Raw genomic sequence first — 15,911 nt, 5'->3', positions numbered from 1 at the left:
CAGAATGAGACTTTCATTTCAAATGTAATCTTTGCGTGTAGTAAAAAAGGCATTGTCATTGAGTATAACGTTACAGACCCTTATCTTTAAAAAAACATATACCTACTATAATTTCAAGTCGGAGTACATTCTAGAAGAAATAACAGAAAAAAACTGCAGTAGGCTTATGTAATAACAGTCAAGACCAAAATAAACATTGAAACATTTTATTTATATTTATTAAGTCTCACAACCCATTCCTGTTTCAAGTCATTGTAGTCCTGCAATGTTTCACTTGTAAATATACAGAATTTTTTAATAACACGTTCTAGAAATGTGAAAGTCATCCTTTCATAAGTGCATGAATCATTATTATAATGTAATGTGACAGAAGAAAAGAGGGACACCTTGTCAGTTGTACAACTGAATGTATTCAACTCATGTGTGAGGAGATACTGTAACGCTCATTTTCATATCTTTTCATACTGTAACACTCATTTTCATACTGTAACGTTCATTTTCATATGGTTTAATACTGTAAAGTTAATTTTTCATATTGTTTCATACTGCAAGGTTCATTTCCATATTGTTTCATACTGCAAGTCTCATTTTCATACCGCAAGGTTCATTTTCATATTGTTTCATACTGTAAAGTTAATTTTTATATTGTTTCATGTGGAAGTGGGAAGAGGTAGAGGGACTAGGGAGTCAAGTCTGGGAAGACCTCTTCTTGACAGATGTTGGAGAAAGTATATTGAGGTGGAGAGAGCGAGAGTAAGTGTTTCGATCTCAGTAAGTCTTCATGAAGTTAGAGAGAGAAAAGGGGCTTTGGCTTTGACTGGTGTTGGTTGGCAGGCGGTGGTACAGCACATGATCCTGGTACTGAAGCATTCATGGATCGGTATTCAAAATAAGCTTCTCAGAGTAAGAGCGCTGATCTAGGACCAGTTTTGCCCTTAAGATCATAGTGAATAAGATAATATGGACAGGGGGAGGACCTGATCGTAGATCAGCACTTCCTACTCAGACTCTGTGAATACCGACGACCCTGATGGTTTTGGGGACAGGATGTTGTGTCAAGTAATGGAACTGGATGGGGAACAGAGGGCCCTGTCCAGAAACAACCCCTAGACCCTAGTAGTAGCTCCACCCTGCCCTATGATAGGCTAGTAGTAATGCCTCCCTGTCCTATGAAAGGCTAGTCGTAGCGCCAACCTGCCACACAATAGGCTAGTAGCACCCTTAGCGGCATTGGCTGAAAGCAGATGTCTGGTTTTCAGGGATACAGTATTTTCAACCTAACTTCCATTTCCCCTGAAAAACGGAAGTGAGGACTCCGCTCAGGCATCTTTCCACGTTAGGTTAGGCTAGTAGTAGCTACAATCTGCCCTATGACAGGCTAGTTGTAATTCTGCCATATTGTTTATACACATCCAATCCTTTCAGATGTACCTGTGCCTAGGTGGTAGGAACTAGGGGTTGTTTTGAATGGGGCCGAGGAGTAGTGAAGGCTTAGCTATGTGGGCATGGTGTCCTGGTTCTCCTGGCTGCCCTGGTTCTCCTGGCTGCCCTGGTTCTCCTGGCTGCCCTGGTTCTCCTGGCTGTCCTGGTTCTCTTGGGAAGGTCCCTCTGGGCCGTTGGGGCTTTCCTGTTGCACTGAGCTGGGCATCAGTCTGTGGTAGAGGTCCCGTACGGTGCCCAGGGTCTCTGCCATGTCCTCTGGGTAGCGTGTCTGCAGCTCCTCGTTGGCAACATAGTGGCTGTCATGGAACTCTGAGAAGTAGCGTCCCACCTCCGGGTGAGCGATCTCCAGAGGGGCGGAATGGGGCTCTAGATTTTCTAGGAGACAAGGGAAAGAGGCATAAAGATACGAAGTATAGTATCATTTAACAGGAAATCTCAAACTGAGCCAAGGCAAGTTACTGTACAAGATAGCTGCATATTCTGTGTACATTTGAAAGTATATAGGCCTAGACCTTAGCAGCACCTTACTCATCCAGCATGTATAACTCCTCAATAAGCATTTCAAGTATTACATTTGTCATGTTTCTTCTCAGAATGCCTCCTTAACGAACTACCACTGCCCTGACATTGAGAATGACATACTGTACATGTGACTGAAAGATAATGTCTGTGGTATAGACGTACCCTGGGCAGCGTATCGGCAGGTGCCGTCCTGCACTAAGACGTTGTAGAAGGGTTGGTTAGCCCCGCTGGACAGCTGGTGGACCCTCATGGTGGTAATCCACTCCTGGCTCATGGTGCACTTGGGGTCCCAGCCATAGATAGCACAGTTATAGCCAGACCTGGAGAGAAGGGGGACAGTCACACAGTGTCACACATGGGGAAAGGGCACACTACAGGTTGTTAAATCACAATGATTATAATAAAAAGTATTATTCCATAAATAGCTATTCTGCCATTCAACAGAGTACAGTAGTTTTACATTGATAGTGTTAATCAACAGCAGAGGATGCTTTACCAGATAGAAGCTGGTGGAGGACAAACAGCTGAGTCAGGGATGGATGGAAGGACAAACAGATGGAAAGATTGAGGGATTGATAGACAGGAAGGATTAATAGACAGACGGAATGGATAAACAGACAGACATGCAGACGGACTGTTTGCTCGTACAGGGAAGCAGGCAGGCAGGCAGACAGACTGTTTGCTCGTACAGGGAAGCAGGCAGGCAGGCAGACAGACTGCTCAGACCCACCTCTTGTGTTTCATGATGAGGCCTACACTGTACTGCAGCTCTAGGTGTTCGGGGGCGCTGCGTCTCTTCACCTCTGGCTCTACAGGCTGTTTCTTGTGCTGGATGTGTTCCAGGGTGTGTTGTACCAGATAACCCACTGCCCCGTGTTGGGACGGGTCCAACGCCTGGATGTGCTGCAGGATGTCGAGGACCTGGAAGAGGCAGGAGAGGGGTCAGACACCAGTCATTATCAGTTGGGGAAAGCTTGTCCTCTGCTCTGGACTGTAGTAACCAGGTAGAGGCAGGTAAACGGATAGAGCATTGGGCCAGTAACTAAAAGGTTGCTGGTTCGAAAACCTGACCAGACGAGGTGCAAAATATTATCTGCCTATGTGCCCTTGAGCAAGGCACTTAACCCTTATTTGCTCCAGGGGCGCCGTGTAAAACAACACATTTCACTGGACCTATCTGGTGTATGTGACAATACAACTTTTAAAAAAGAGAGGCAGACCAATTTTTTTTAAACAAAAAATCTGCAGTATCAAAGCCAGGGTAAAGCCATTTGGTCCAATTACAAGTACACTACATGGGCAAAAGTATGTGGACGCCTGCTCGTCAAACATCTCATTCCAAAATGGGAGTTGGTCCTCCCTTTGCTACTATAACAGCCTCCCCTCTTCTGGGAAGGCTGTCCACTAGATGTTGGAACAAGGTGTTCGATGGGGTTGAGCCAAGTTTTCCCACACTGAACATTTCCGTATGGACCTCGCTTTGTGCACGGGGCATTATCATGCTGAAACAGGAAAGGGCTTTCCCCTGTTGCCACAAAGTTGGAAGCACAGAATCATCTAGAATGTAATTGTATGCTGTAGCGTTAAGATTTCCTTTCACAGGAATTAAGGGTCCCGAACCATGAAAAACAGCCCCAGACCATTATTCCTTCTCCAACAAACTTTACAGTTGGCATTATGCATTTGGGCAGGTAGCGTTCTCTTGGCATCCGCCAAACCTAGATTCCTCTGTCGGACTGCCAGATGGTGAAGCGTGATTCATCACTCCAGAGAACACGTTTCCACTTCTGCAGAGTCCAATGGTGTTGAGCTTTACACCACTCAAGCCGACGCTTGGCATTGTGCATGGTGATCTTAGGCTTGTGTGCGGCTGCTCGGCCATGGAAACCCATTTCATAAAGCTTCCGATGAGCAGTTGCAACCGACGACAGACGACTTCTACACCATACGCGCTTCAGCACTCGGCGGTCCAGTTCTATGAGCTTGTGTGGCCTAAAACTTTGCGGCTTAGCCGTTGTTGCTCCTAGACGTTTCCACTTCACAATAACAGCACTTACAGTTGACCGGGGCAGCTCTAGCAGGGCAGAAATTTAACAAACTGACTTGTTGGAAAGGTAGCATCCGATGACAGTGCCATGTTGAAAGTCACCGAGCTCTTCAGTAAGGCCATTCTACTGCCATTGTTTGTCTATGGAGATTGCATGGCGGTGTGCTCGATTTTACACACCGGTCAGCAACGGGTGTGGATGAAATAGCCGAATCCACTAATATGAAGGTGTGTCCACCTACTTTTTGGCCATGTAGTGTATTTGGGTTTCGTGGGGCTCAGTTGGTAGAGCATGGTGCTTGCAACGCCAGGATTGTGGGTTCGACTCCCACGGGGGAGTCGCTCTGGATAAGAGCGTCTGCTAAATGACCAAGATGTAAATGTAGATATGCCGTGTTGAAATATCATGCTAACCTTCTCAGGCCAGATGCCCAGGTGGAAGTAGAGTCTGGCCTGTAGTAGAAGGTATTGGACGTTGTCTGGGTTGATGGTGAGGTAGAGATCCAGAGAGTCTCTCAGCAGCTGGTAGGATTTTTCATTGCCCTCCCTGCATGACATAGCACAGTGATACACAGTGTTGTTTCATACCACAACAGCGACAGTTGAGTGTAGGAATTTATTTTTGACCAACTCTAACATTACCTCAAGGATGAGATCCTGAGGACAACATAGAAAATCAGGAAAAAAGAAACATTTGGATTGATTCAATTCCATGATGTACGGTTGGAGATTTTCTGATGTCAGAAAAGCATAAATTAAATATTAGTCACATAAAAAACATCCCTATGTTCATAAGTCTTACCCTCGTTTGCCGATGTTCAGCAGATTTCCCACCATCCTTAACAGCACTTCTGTTGTACTGATGGCATTGTAGTAGTCTGCAGTCACCTGATGACCAATGAGGTACTCGCACTCCTTAGCCGTCAGCTGCTTGCCTTTACCGAAGGCGTCAATGTACGCAAAATCATAGATGTCTCCACTCCTGAAATGAGACATGAGATTTTATCAATACAAGTACAAACATGTTACTTTGACGCGATTTCTGGCGTGCAATGCAGACAATGCTACATCGGGTATATTGAAAACCAGCATTTTTGGGAGCGCAATACTGAATTTCACCCAATCATGAACTAGTTCAAAACTACATTTACATTTACATTTACGTCATTTAGCAGACGCTCTTATCCAGAGCGACTTACAAGTACATACATTCATACTTTTTTTTTGTACTGGCCCCCCGTGGGAATCGAACCCACAACCCTGGCGTTGCAAGCGCCATGCTCTACCAACTGAGCTACACGGGACTGTGGACTAAACTAAACGTTAAAACTATCCCTTCAAGATCAATTAATTTTATGATTGTCTCTATGCACTACAACTATACCAGTGGATGGAAAAACGTATAGTCTTTGATCACTAAAGAAGCATTTGCCTTCCATTCACTTCCTCTCACACTTTGGCCCCTTACCCTCTTTGTTGCTGGCACCAGCGAAGCAGGAAGTGATTGGGGAAGTTGACAGGCTCCAGTTGAACCCCCAGTTTCCTGGCCAGCGTCATGTAAAGGACAGAGAGGCTGATGGGAATGCCTGTCCGGCGGAGCAGCACCTACGTAGGGAGGAGACATGGGAGAATGAGAGCCACATAATGTCTGTCATGTTTCTTAGTTGATTGATATAGCATTATAAAGGTCCTATATAGACTTTCACTTTATTTTAATAATCAAGTTCAGGGCCCATATTAACAAAGTCTCAGATTAACAGTGCTGATCTAGGATCAGGTCCCCCTGTCCAACTACTGTTATTCATCATGATTGAAAAGACACACTGATCCTAGATCAGAACTAAAACTCTGACACGCTTTGTGAATACTGGCCAAGGAAAACATCATCATCCATGTCCTCTATAACCTCTCTGAGCTACTGTACCTGATGTATGTAGGAGTTGAGCGGGTTGAAGTAGCTCGTACCTGGTGTATGTAGGAGTTGAGCGGGTTGTAGTAGCTCATACCTGGTGTATGGAGTTGAGAGGGTTGTAGGAGCTCATACCTGGTGTATGTAGGAGTTGAGAGGGTTGTAGGAGCTCATACCCGGTGTATATAGGAGTTGAGAGGGTTGTAGGAGCTCATACCTGGTGTATATAGGAGTTGAGAGGGTTGTAGGAGCTCATACCTGGTGTATATAGGAGTTGAGAGGGTTGTAGGAGCTCATACCTGGTGTATATAGGAGTTGAGAGGGTTGTAGGAGCTCATACCTGGTGTATATAGGAGTTGAGAGGGTTGTATGAGCTCATACCTGGTGTATATAGGAGTTGAGAGGGTTGTAGTAGTCACACTCGTTGCCCTTGTACTGAAGCTGCTCGTATAAAACAGCATTGAGGGTAACGACCACCTGTCTCTGGAGATCAAAGTCGTCTACAGCAAAACAATCGCCTAGAACCAAACACAATCAGAAAACAGGATCACCTTGTAAAGTACACCAGTGAAGAATAGGGCTGAGAATTAAACAAAATTATATTTACACTCAAGACCTACAGTTGAAGTCGGAAGTTTACATACACTTAGGTTGTAGTTATTAAAACTCGTTTTTCAACCACTCCACAAATGTCTTGTTTACAAACTATAGATTTGGCAAGTCGGTGCATGACACAAGTAATTTTTCCAACAAATGTTTACAGACAGATTATTTTACTTATAATTCACTGTATCACAATTCCAGTGGGTCAGAAGTTTACATACACTAAGTTGACTGTGCCTTTAAACAGCTTGGAAAATTCCAGAAAATTATGTCATGGCTTTAGAAGCTTCTGATAGGCTAATTGACATCATTTGAGTCAACCTGTGGATGTATTTCAAGGCCTACCTTCAAACGCAGTGCTCCTTGCTTGACATCATATTAAAATCAGAAGAAATTAGCCAAGACCTCAGAAAAAACATTGTTGACCTCCACAAGTCTGGTTCATCCTTGGGAGCAATTTCCAAACGCCTGAAGGTACCACGCCCATCTGTACAAACAATAGTGCGCAAGTATAAACACCATGGAACCACGCAGCCATCATACCGCTCAGGAAGGAGACGCGTTCTGTCTCCTAGAGATTAACGTACTTTGTGTGCAAAAAGTGCAAATCAATCCCAGACCAACAGCAAAGGACCTTGTGAAGATGCTGGAGGAAACAGGTACAAAAGTATCTATATCCACAGTAAAACAAGTCCTATATCGACATAATCTGAAAGGCCGCTAGCAAGAAATAAGGCACTGCTCCAAAACCGCTATAAAAAAGCCAGACTACGGTTTGCAACTGCACATGGGGACAAAGATCGTACTTTTTGGAGAAATGTCCTCTGGTTTGATGAAACAAAAATTTAACTGTTTGGCCATAATGACCATCGTTATGTTTGGAGGAAAAAGGGGGAGGCGTGCAAGCCGAAGAACATTTACATTTACGTCATTTAGCAGACGCTCTTATCCAGAGCGACTTACAAATTTACCTTTATTATATATATATATATATATTTTTTTTTAACTAGGCAAATCAGTTAAGAACAAATTCTTATTTTTCAATGACGGCCTAGGAACAGTGGGTTAACTGCCTGTTCAGGGGCAGAACGACAGATTTGTACCTTGTCAGCTCGGGGATTTGAACTTGCAACCTTTCGGTTACTAGTCCAACGCTCTAACCACTAGGCTACCCTAACCAACTGTAAAGCATGGGGGTGGCAGCATCATGTTGTGGGGGTGCTTTGCTGCAGGAGGGACTGGTGCACTTCACAAAATAGATGGCATCATGAGGCAGGAAAATGATGTGGATATATTGAAGCAACATCTAAAGACATCAGTCAGGAAGTTAAAGCTTGGTCGCAAATGGGTCTTTCAAATGAACAATGACTCCAAGCATACTTCCAAAGTTGTGGCAAAATGGTTTAAGGACAACAAAGTCAAGGTATTGGAGTGGCCATCCCAAAGCCCTGACCTCAATCCTATAGAAAATTTGTGGGCAGAACTGAAAAAGCGTGTGCGAGCAAGGAGGCATACAAACCTGACTCAGTTACACCAGCTCTGTCAGGAGGAATGGGCCAAAATTCATCTAATTTATTGTGGGAAGCTTGTGGAAGGCTACCCGAAAAATTTGACCCAAGTTAAACAATTTAAAGGCAATGCTGCCAAATACTAATTGAGTGTATGTAAACTTCTGACCCAGTGGGAATGTGATGAAAGAAATAAAAGCTGAAATAAAATAATTCTCGCTACCATTATTCTGACATTTCACATTCTTAAAATAAACTAGTGATCCTAACTGACCTAAAACAGGGAATTTTTACTTGGATTAAATGTCAGGAATTGTGAAAAACTGAGTTTAAATATATTTGGCTAAGGTGTATGTAAACTTCCGACTTCAACTGTGCCTGGTTAGATATTTTAAAGGGCGAGTTAACTCTAAAATCAAGTTTGACATTTTCAGAACAAAAAAGGATCGTATGTCAATATGAATGTGCATGGACTCAAAACAACAGACTAATTATTCTGCTTCAAATCCACATCAAGACTACTTTTCCACATGAAGACGACTTTTTTTTGCCTTGGTATCAGCTCTTTGTATACATTCCTAAGAGACACTGAGAGAACATGTGTTTCTCTCCAACTCCTCAGTCCAGACCAACCTTGTGTGACCCTCAGGCTTGGATGAGAGGGGTTCTTTATCCGCAGCATCTTCTTGATCTTGTCAGTGATCTCCTCCAGCTGGGAGGATATACCGTCCAATGACACATCTGCCAGGGGGTTACAATACTGGTCTACCAGCAGAGCTCCTACAACAGGAGAGGAGACAATAGGAGACTGTAAAAATACATAGTTAAAAGTTGGTTATACACCACATTTTTTCTTATGACCTGAACACTTTCACTCTATTTATGTTATTTTCAAAAACCACAATGCAGAGGGAATCAGACATTGTTTTTTCCCCTAAACACCTCATTATTTCCAACATTATGCCCAAGATTCCCAACATTATTCACAAGAAGACGATGCTTACCAAGCTGTTTCTCTGAGTTTGTTACCACTAGTCACTAGGATAAGAGTGTATTGTGCAGTGCAGTGTATGGCTAAGCCCACTCCACATGTATGTTATTATGTCCATATTATTCAGCGTTACTTTGTTTGAGTGGTGTAAAGTACTTAAGTAGTACTTGAAAGTATTTCTACTTAAGTCTTTATTTTTGGTATCTGTACTTTACATTACTATTTTTTATTTTTGGACGACTTTTACTTCACTACATTAGAAAATAATGCACTTTTTACTCCAAACATTTCCCCTGACACCCCAAAGTACTCGTTACATTTTGAATGCTTTGCAGGACAGGAAATTGGTCCAATTCACGCACTTATCAAGAGAACATCCCTGGTCATCCCTACTGCCACTGATCTGATGACTCACTAAACACACATGCTTCGTTTGTAAATTGTGTTGGAGTGTGCCCCTGGCAGGCCGTAAATAAAAATATATATATAAAAAATGGTGCAATGTGGATTACTTAATATAAGGAATTTGAAATGATTTATACTTTTACTTTGATACTTAAGTACATTTTATCAATTACATTTACTTTTGATACTTAAGTATATTTAAAACAAAATACTTTAAGACTTTTACTCAAGTAGTTTTACTGGGCGACTTTCACTGGAGTCATTTTCTATTAACGTATTTTTATTTTTACTCAAGTATGACAATTGGGTACTTCTTCCACCACTGCTTTGTTTACACTGCAAGTCTTGAAAGTGTATTATCAACCTAAGTGCAGTGTAGTGTATGGCTAGGCCCATTCCACGTCCATGACTCACCCTCTAGGGCTAACTGCTGCTCTGCAGGCTGCTCCAGAAACATCTTTAAACTCCTCAGGATGTTCTTCTGGCGCAGGAAATAAAGGATTTTCTTTGCATAGTACTTCAGTGTCAGGCTTTTCCTATGGGAGGCAGAGAGAGTGTGAAGAGAGACAGGAGAAAGAGTGAGCGAGGGACAGAGAGAAGGCACAAGAAAGAGAGAGCAAAAGAGGGAGAGAGAGCAAAAGAGGGAGAGAGAGCAAAAGAGGGAGAGAGAGCAAAAGAGGGAGAGAGAGAGCAAAAGAGGGAGAGAGAGAGCAAAAGAGGGAGAGAGAGAGCAAAAGAGGGAGAGAGCGCAAAAGAGGGAGAGAGCAAGGGAGGTGAAAATGAGAAAGCAAGATAGATTGGGGAGAGTGATGAGAAAGAAGGCAAGAGAGGAGGGAGAAAAACAGATTTTCATTGTCCACTGTTAACGCTCCAGGGAGGATTAACACAGAACACAGAATTAATGGCCAAAGATAGTTGTTCGTGCTGGACTGGAGTGTGGACATGATTCTTACCTCCTGTCTGAATTGAGTATGGAGAGCAGCTCGTCTTCACAGAAGTGCTCTGGGGCGCCGAGGGACTCGATCTCAGCAAAGCTGTCCCCCAGCACCTGGCCAACGCAAGGCTGCGTTACAGATCTCTGGGTTAGTGCTAAATAGGCCAGCCCAGCTCACACACACTCAAATACGGACACCACTACACGCACGTGCACGCAGCGCACGTAACACACGCTTGCATGTGCTCAACACACACACACGATGCACATATACACCATCAGGCCAGCCCAGTCACATTGAGCATGATGTGGTGGGGTTAGGATGGCCAATAAATACAGTATCTTTCATGCAAATGTTTTACAATGTTAGTAACACCTCTTTCCGTCTCCACGAAGTACACTGAAAAAAATATATAAAATGCAATTCTAGGCCTGCCCAGTCATGAGAAATCCATAGATTAGGGCCTAATGAATATTTAAAATGTACGGATTTCCTTATATGAACTGTAAATCAGTAAAACATTTGAAATTGTTGCATTTATATTTTTGTTCAGTATAGCTAGGCTGAATCAGAATGACAATAACGATGGCAGCTTACTAAAGACATCACTTACAACTTCCGTGAAGAATCTCTGGGAGATGGATACAACTGTTCGTCGTATTTGTAGACCAACAGTGTGCCGCGTTCTGTATTCTTTCAGCCAATCACAACACTCATTCTGGCGGTAATGCTTCTGCAATCTTGGCCATCTGGGGAGTGTAGGAAAAGGGACTGCAGTCAGAAAGTTAAGGCAGACAGTTAGCCATGTAAAGTATTGACTTGAGGTGTGTGACAGTCTGACACATGATCACTCACAATAAAACAATCCAAAAAGCATCCAATGTCTGCAATCTGAATTAGGCTTCAATTTAGTGCTGAACGATTAACCAACATTTAATTTTTGGGGTTATTAAACAACTAATTGACCAACGTCGGTTCAATTATTTCAATTCTGTTTTTTGAAGCCTAACGCACCATTTCTCTAGAGAGAAATCAAATCATTCACAAAAGAAACCAAATCAAGAACCATGTGGTATGCAGGGATTAAGGGAGTTGTAGTTTTCATTAAGCAAATATTCAACCTAGTTCAGCTCAGAAACATAGTAATTAACAACAATGATCATAATTCCTTGCAGCAGTCTTTTTGCGGTTCAGACAGATCAGAGAGGAAGAGGTGAAGCGAAAGGTTTTACTCTAGCCAAAATCTGTCCAAAACAAGCCCAATGTGTTTCTATGGGTTTATTTTGGACCTATGTTTGTCACCTGCCTTCCTACCTTTGGGACAACGACTCCCATTGTTAGGGCGGAGACATGAGCATCTCGTCATTAGATACAGATCTCTGGACGAATACACCTGTACATCTGCTACGTTACGTTAGATACACACAGACCACCTGAGCGAGGAACGTACACAACAACGACAAGAGGGCCAGAGACAATGTGAAAGTATGCCTTACTTTGAAGAACTAGTAAAATGATTGTCAGACAGCTCTGCAGCACACTTTGGCAGCCTAGCTATATTGAACAAAAATATAAAAAGGCAACATGTAAAGTGTTGGTCCCATGTTCCATGAGCTGAAAGAAAAGATCCCAGACATTTTCCATATGAACAAAAAGCTTATTTCTCTCACATTTTGTGCAGAAATTTGTTTACATCCCTGTTAGTGAGCATTTTTCCTTTGCCAAGATAATCCATCCACCTGACAGGTGTGGCATATCAATAAGCTGATTAACTTCTCTAGGATAGGGGGCAGCTTTCGGAATTTTGGATGAAAAGCGTGCCCAAATTAAACTGCCTGCTACTCATGCCCAGAACCTAAGATATGCATATTATTAGTAGATTTGGATAGAAAACACTCTGAAGTTTCTAAAACAGTTTCAATCATGTCTGTGACTATAACAGAACTTATTTGGCAGGCGAAACCCAGAGGACAAACCAGTCATATTTTTTTGTTTTTGAGGTCACTTTCTTTTCAATGGTTTTTCATTGGGAATCCAGATTTCTAAAGGACCTTCTTGCAGTTCCTATCGCTTCCACTGGATGTCAACAGTCTTTAGAAATTGGTTGAGGTTTTTCCTTTGAGAAATGAAGAAGTAACACTGTTCAGAATGAGGGTAGAGAGAAGTGTACTCTTTGTTAGAGGCGCGTGACCTGAAAGCTAGCTACACTTTGTTTTCCTCAGGTATTGAACACAGTATATCCCGTCTTCAATTTTATCGATTATTTACGTTAAGAAATACCTAAAGTTGTATTACAAAAGTAGTTTGAAATGTTTGGACAAAGCTTACAGGTAACTTTTGTAGTCATGTTGTGCGAGTTGGAACCGGTGTTTTTCTGGATCAAACGCGCCAAATAAATGGACATTTGGATATATATCGATGGAATTAATTGAACAAAAGAACCATTTGTGATGTTTATGAGACATATTGGAGTGCCAGCAGAAGAAGCTCGTCAAAGGTAAGTGTAACGGATGTGAAATGGCTAGCTAGTTAGCGGGTACGCGCTACTACCGTTTCAATCAGTTACGTCACTTGCTCTGAAACCTAGAAGTAGTGTTGCCCCTTGCTCTGCAAGAGCCGCGGTCTTTGTGGAGCGATGGGTAACGATGCTTCGTGGGCGACCGTTGTTGATGTGTGCAGAAGGTCCCTGGTTCGCGCCCGTGTTGGGGCGAAGGGACGGTTTAAAGTTATACTGTTACATTGATGCTGTTGACCCGGATCACTGGTTGCTGCGGAAAAGGAGGAGGTTGAAAGGGGGGTGAGTGTAACGGATGTGAAATGGCTAGCTAGTTAGCGGGTACGCGCTACTAGCGTTTCAATCAGTTACGTCACTTGCTCTGAAACCTAGAAGTAGTGTTGCCCCTTGCTCTGCAAGAGCCGTGGCCTTTGTGGAGCGATGGGTAACGATGCTTCGTGGGCGACCGTTGTTGATGTGTGCAGAGGGTCCCTGGTTCGCGCCCGTGTCGGGGTGAGGGGACAACGTAAAGTTATACTGTTACATAAGGCATGAATTATATCTTTATTTCTGCGTTTTGTGTCGCACCTGGAGGGTTGAAATATGATGGTCTGTGTTTGTTTGCTTGGTTGCTATCCTCAGATAATAGCATCGCTTGCTTTCGCCGTAAAGCTTTTTTGAAATCTGCCATGTTGGCTGGATTCACAACAAGTTTAGCTTTAATTTGTGTGATTTGTGATTTGTGTGAATGTGTGATTTCATGAAAGTTAAATTTTATAGTAATTTAATTGAATTTGGCGCTCTGCATTTTCACTGGATGTTGGCCAGTTGGTACGCTAGCTTCCCACAGAGAGGTTAAACAGCATGATCATTACACAGGTCCACCTTGTTCTGGGGACCATAAACAGCCACTCTAAAATGTGCAGTTGTGTCACACAACGCCAAAGATGACTCAAGTTGAGGGAGCGTGCAATTGGCATGCCGACTGCCAGAGCGTCCACCAGAGCTGTTGCCAGAGAATTTAATGTTAATTTATCATAAGCCCCTTCCAACATCGTTTTATAGAAGTTGGCTATAAGTCCAACTGACTTCACGTGTAACCACGCCAGCCCAGGACCTCCACATCCTGCTTCTTCACCTGCAGGATCGTCTGAGACCAGCCACCTGGACAGCTGATGAAACTAAGGAGTATTGTCTGTAATAAAGCCCTTTTGTGGGGGGAAAAATCATTCTGATTGGCTGGGCCTGGCTCCCAAGTGGGTGGGCCTATGCCCTCCCAGGGCCACCCAGGGTCACACCCCTGCTCAGTTATGTAAAATTCATAGATTAGTGCCTAATTTATTTATTTAAATTAAGTGATTTCCTTAGATGAACTGTAACTCAGTAAAATCTTTGAAATTGTTGCATGTTGCGTTTACATTTTTGATCAGTATAGCTAGGCTAAGTCAGAATGACAACCATGGTAGCTTACTACTAAACAATCTAGAAGAAAAAGAAACGCACACCTATTCAAGCGAGGTGCTGGCTAGCGGAGTAGAAAACTTGAAAATAAAAGAGAGCTGCACACTAGGAGCTCAGATGCAAAATGAAGACAGCTTGGCTGTCGAAACGTTGGATATTACATTTTTGCATCTGAGCTCCTAGAGTGTGCGGCTCTCCTTTATTTTCAAGCTTACTACTAAAAAGACATCACTTACAACTTCCTTGCATGTTGCATTTATAATTTTGTTCAGTATAAATAGGATGACTAAAGACAGTACAGTATGGGGATGACAATCTTAGATGTCCTGGCTGACTGCTACTGCCTGAGCAGAGATGAGATGGTGAGTTAAGGAATGAAAAATAAAAAAGTAATCAAATAAAAACTAAGTAATATACACAACTGAAATATTACATAGTAATTTCCTATGTTTCTATTGATGTCTACCCAATGTGGACCTGATCAGAGACAATGGGATATTTTCTGTTTAGGCTGTGGAATTTCCATTAAAAAGCTCGAAAAACATTGTAAAGTCATCGTTTCATAATGCATTTCATGTTTAAAAATAATAATAATCGAAACTGACCTCAAAAGGCACTACCTAAATTGCAAATGATAAGTAGCTTGCTGATAGTTCGTGGCCTTCAAAGAATACCAATAGATTCTGAACCACTACGTTACTGCATGGGGCTCAGAGAAAAACAATCAGCCAAGTGCCATGTCAAGCCAACTGATTTTTGCAACAACTAACGTTACACAAGACCTGCAGTCCAATCACTGTATTTCCCACCATTCAAGGTCACACAATTTCAATATCTGTCCTCAGCGGCACGATACGGTACAAGACAATAATTGTGAAATTGTTAATTTTGACTGAGACATTTTAGTAGTACAGCTGCCTAGCTAAACTGGCTATAGTACCTACTGCTTTGTGTGATGTCAAATTTGGTGCATCAGCAGAAAATCAACGGCCGTTAATCAGCTCCCTTGCTTGCTCGCTATAACGGATCTGTCCTGACTGTACTGAAATAGATATACTATTTTAGAGGCAACTGCGATTTAGATGCCAATTAGCGTTAGATAGTCAAATCTCTAGTTAGCAAGATAATAATGTCAGTTCACCTGAGTTTGTACTGGTGTCCCCAGACCTTCCCCCTGCCGTGGCAAACGTCGTGTAGCCGCTTGCAGCTACAGGAAACGTTGCAAATGTCGACATGTTTGAGGACAGGAAAGCATAAGATGTACTCAAGTAATTCGGCTGGTAGGTCTGTAAATTGTTTCTGTTCTATCTCGGAAACGATCCCGTTCAGGCTGGAGCCCCCCTCTCCTGCTCCAGACGTCGCCATCTTTACTGTTTACTCCGATTACCTCAATCCACAAGCCCGCCCCTTTCTGGCGCAAGGGGCCGAACTTCTAGATCACCCAAAACTGTCAATAGGGTTAACAAACCGTCCGGAGGGGCACATTTCGAAGATTTATTATTATTATTTTTTAAATAAATGTGTTTTATGGAATCAATTCACTGTTGTTAATAACAACAAGACAAGTGTATGCTGCATACAGTAGTGATATAT

The 15,911-nt window shown here is 42.7% G+C and overlaps 1 protein-coding gene across 4 annotated transcripts; it reads right to left on the bottom strand.

Moving 5' to 3' along the window:
* Positions 1-190: 190 nt before the first annotated feature.
* Positions 191-15,697, bottom strand: LOC120063400 (F-box only protein 21-like). Of its 4 annotated transcripts, none has more exons than XM_039013764.1 (13): positions 15,460-15,697; positions 10,977-11,112; positions 10,382-10,491; positions 9,843-9,964; positions 8,666-8,812; positions 6,303-6,439; positions 5,481-5,617; positions 4,815-4,994; positions 4,655-4,669; positions 4,427-4,559; positions 2,696-2,886; positions 2,128-2,285; positions 191-1,818 (listed from the first exon to the last, which is right to left on the bottom strand). In XM_039013764.1, the coding sequence occupies exons 1-13, from the start codon at positions 15,681-15,683 to the stop codon at positions 1,496-1,498; spliced, it is 2,013 nt and encodes a 670-aa protein (XP_038869692.1). In that variant the 5' UTR covers positions 15,684-15,697; the 3' UTR covers positions 191-1,495. The 4 variants fall into 4 exon arrangements, with proteins under 4 accessions (XP_038869692.1, XP_038869694.1, XP_038869695.1 ...); XM_039013766.1 differs by having other exon boundaries at positions 10,382-10,476; XM_039013767.1 differs by having other exon boundaries at positions 10,977-11,134; positions 15,460-15,663.
* Between the last annotated feature and the right edge of the window lie 214 nt (positions 15,698-15,911).

This window comes from Salvelinus namaycush, chromosome 18 (assembly GCF_016432855.1).
Source record: "Salvelinus namaycush isolate Seneca chromosome 18, SaNama_1.0, whole genome shotgun sequence".
Classification (NCBI taxonomy): Eukaryota; Metazoa; Chordata; class Actinopteri; order Salmoniformes; family Salmonidae; genus Salvelinus; species Salvelinus namaycush.
The sequence above is the reverse complement of the archived record's forward strand: the minus strand, read 5'-3'. Positions and strand labels throughout refer to the sequence as shown.

Excerpts from the sequence above, each read along its gene's own strand:
- LOC120063400 (XM_039013764.1), bottom strand. The coding sequence starts at position 15,683 with ATGGCGACGTCTGGAGCAGGAGAGGGGGGCTCCAGCCTGAACGGGATC. Across the intron at positions 9,965-10,381 it reads ATACTCAATTCAGACAGGAG|GAAAAGCCTGACACTGAAGT; the intron begins GTAAGAATCATG and ends TGCCTCCCATAG. Across the intron at positions 4,995-5,480 it reads TGGTGCCAGCAACAAAGAGG|GAGTGGAGACATCTATGATT; the intron begins GTAAGGGGCCAA and ends GTCTCATTTCAG.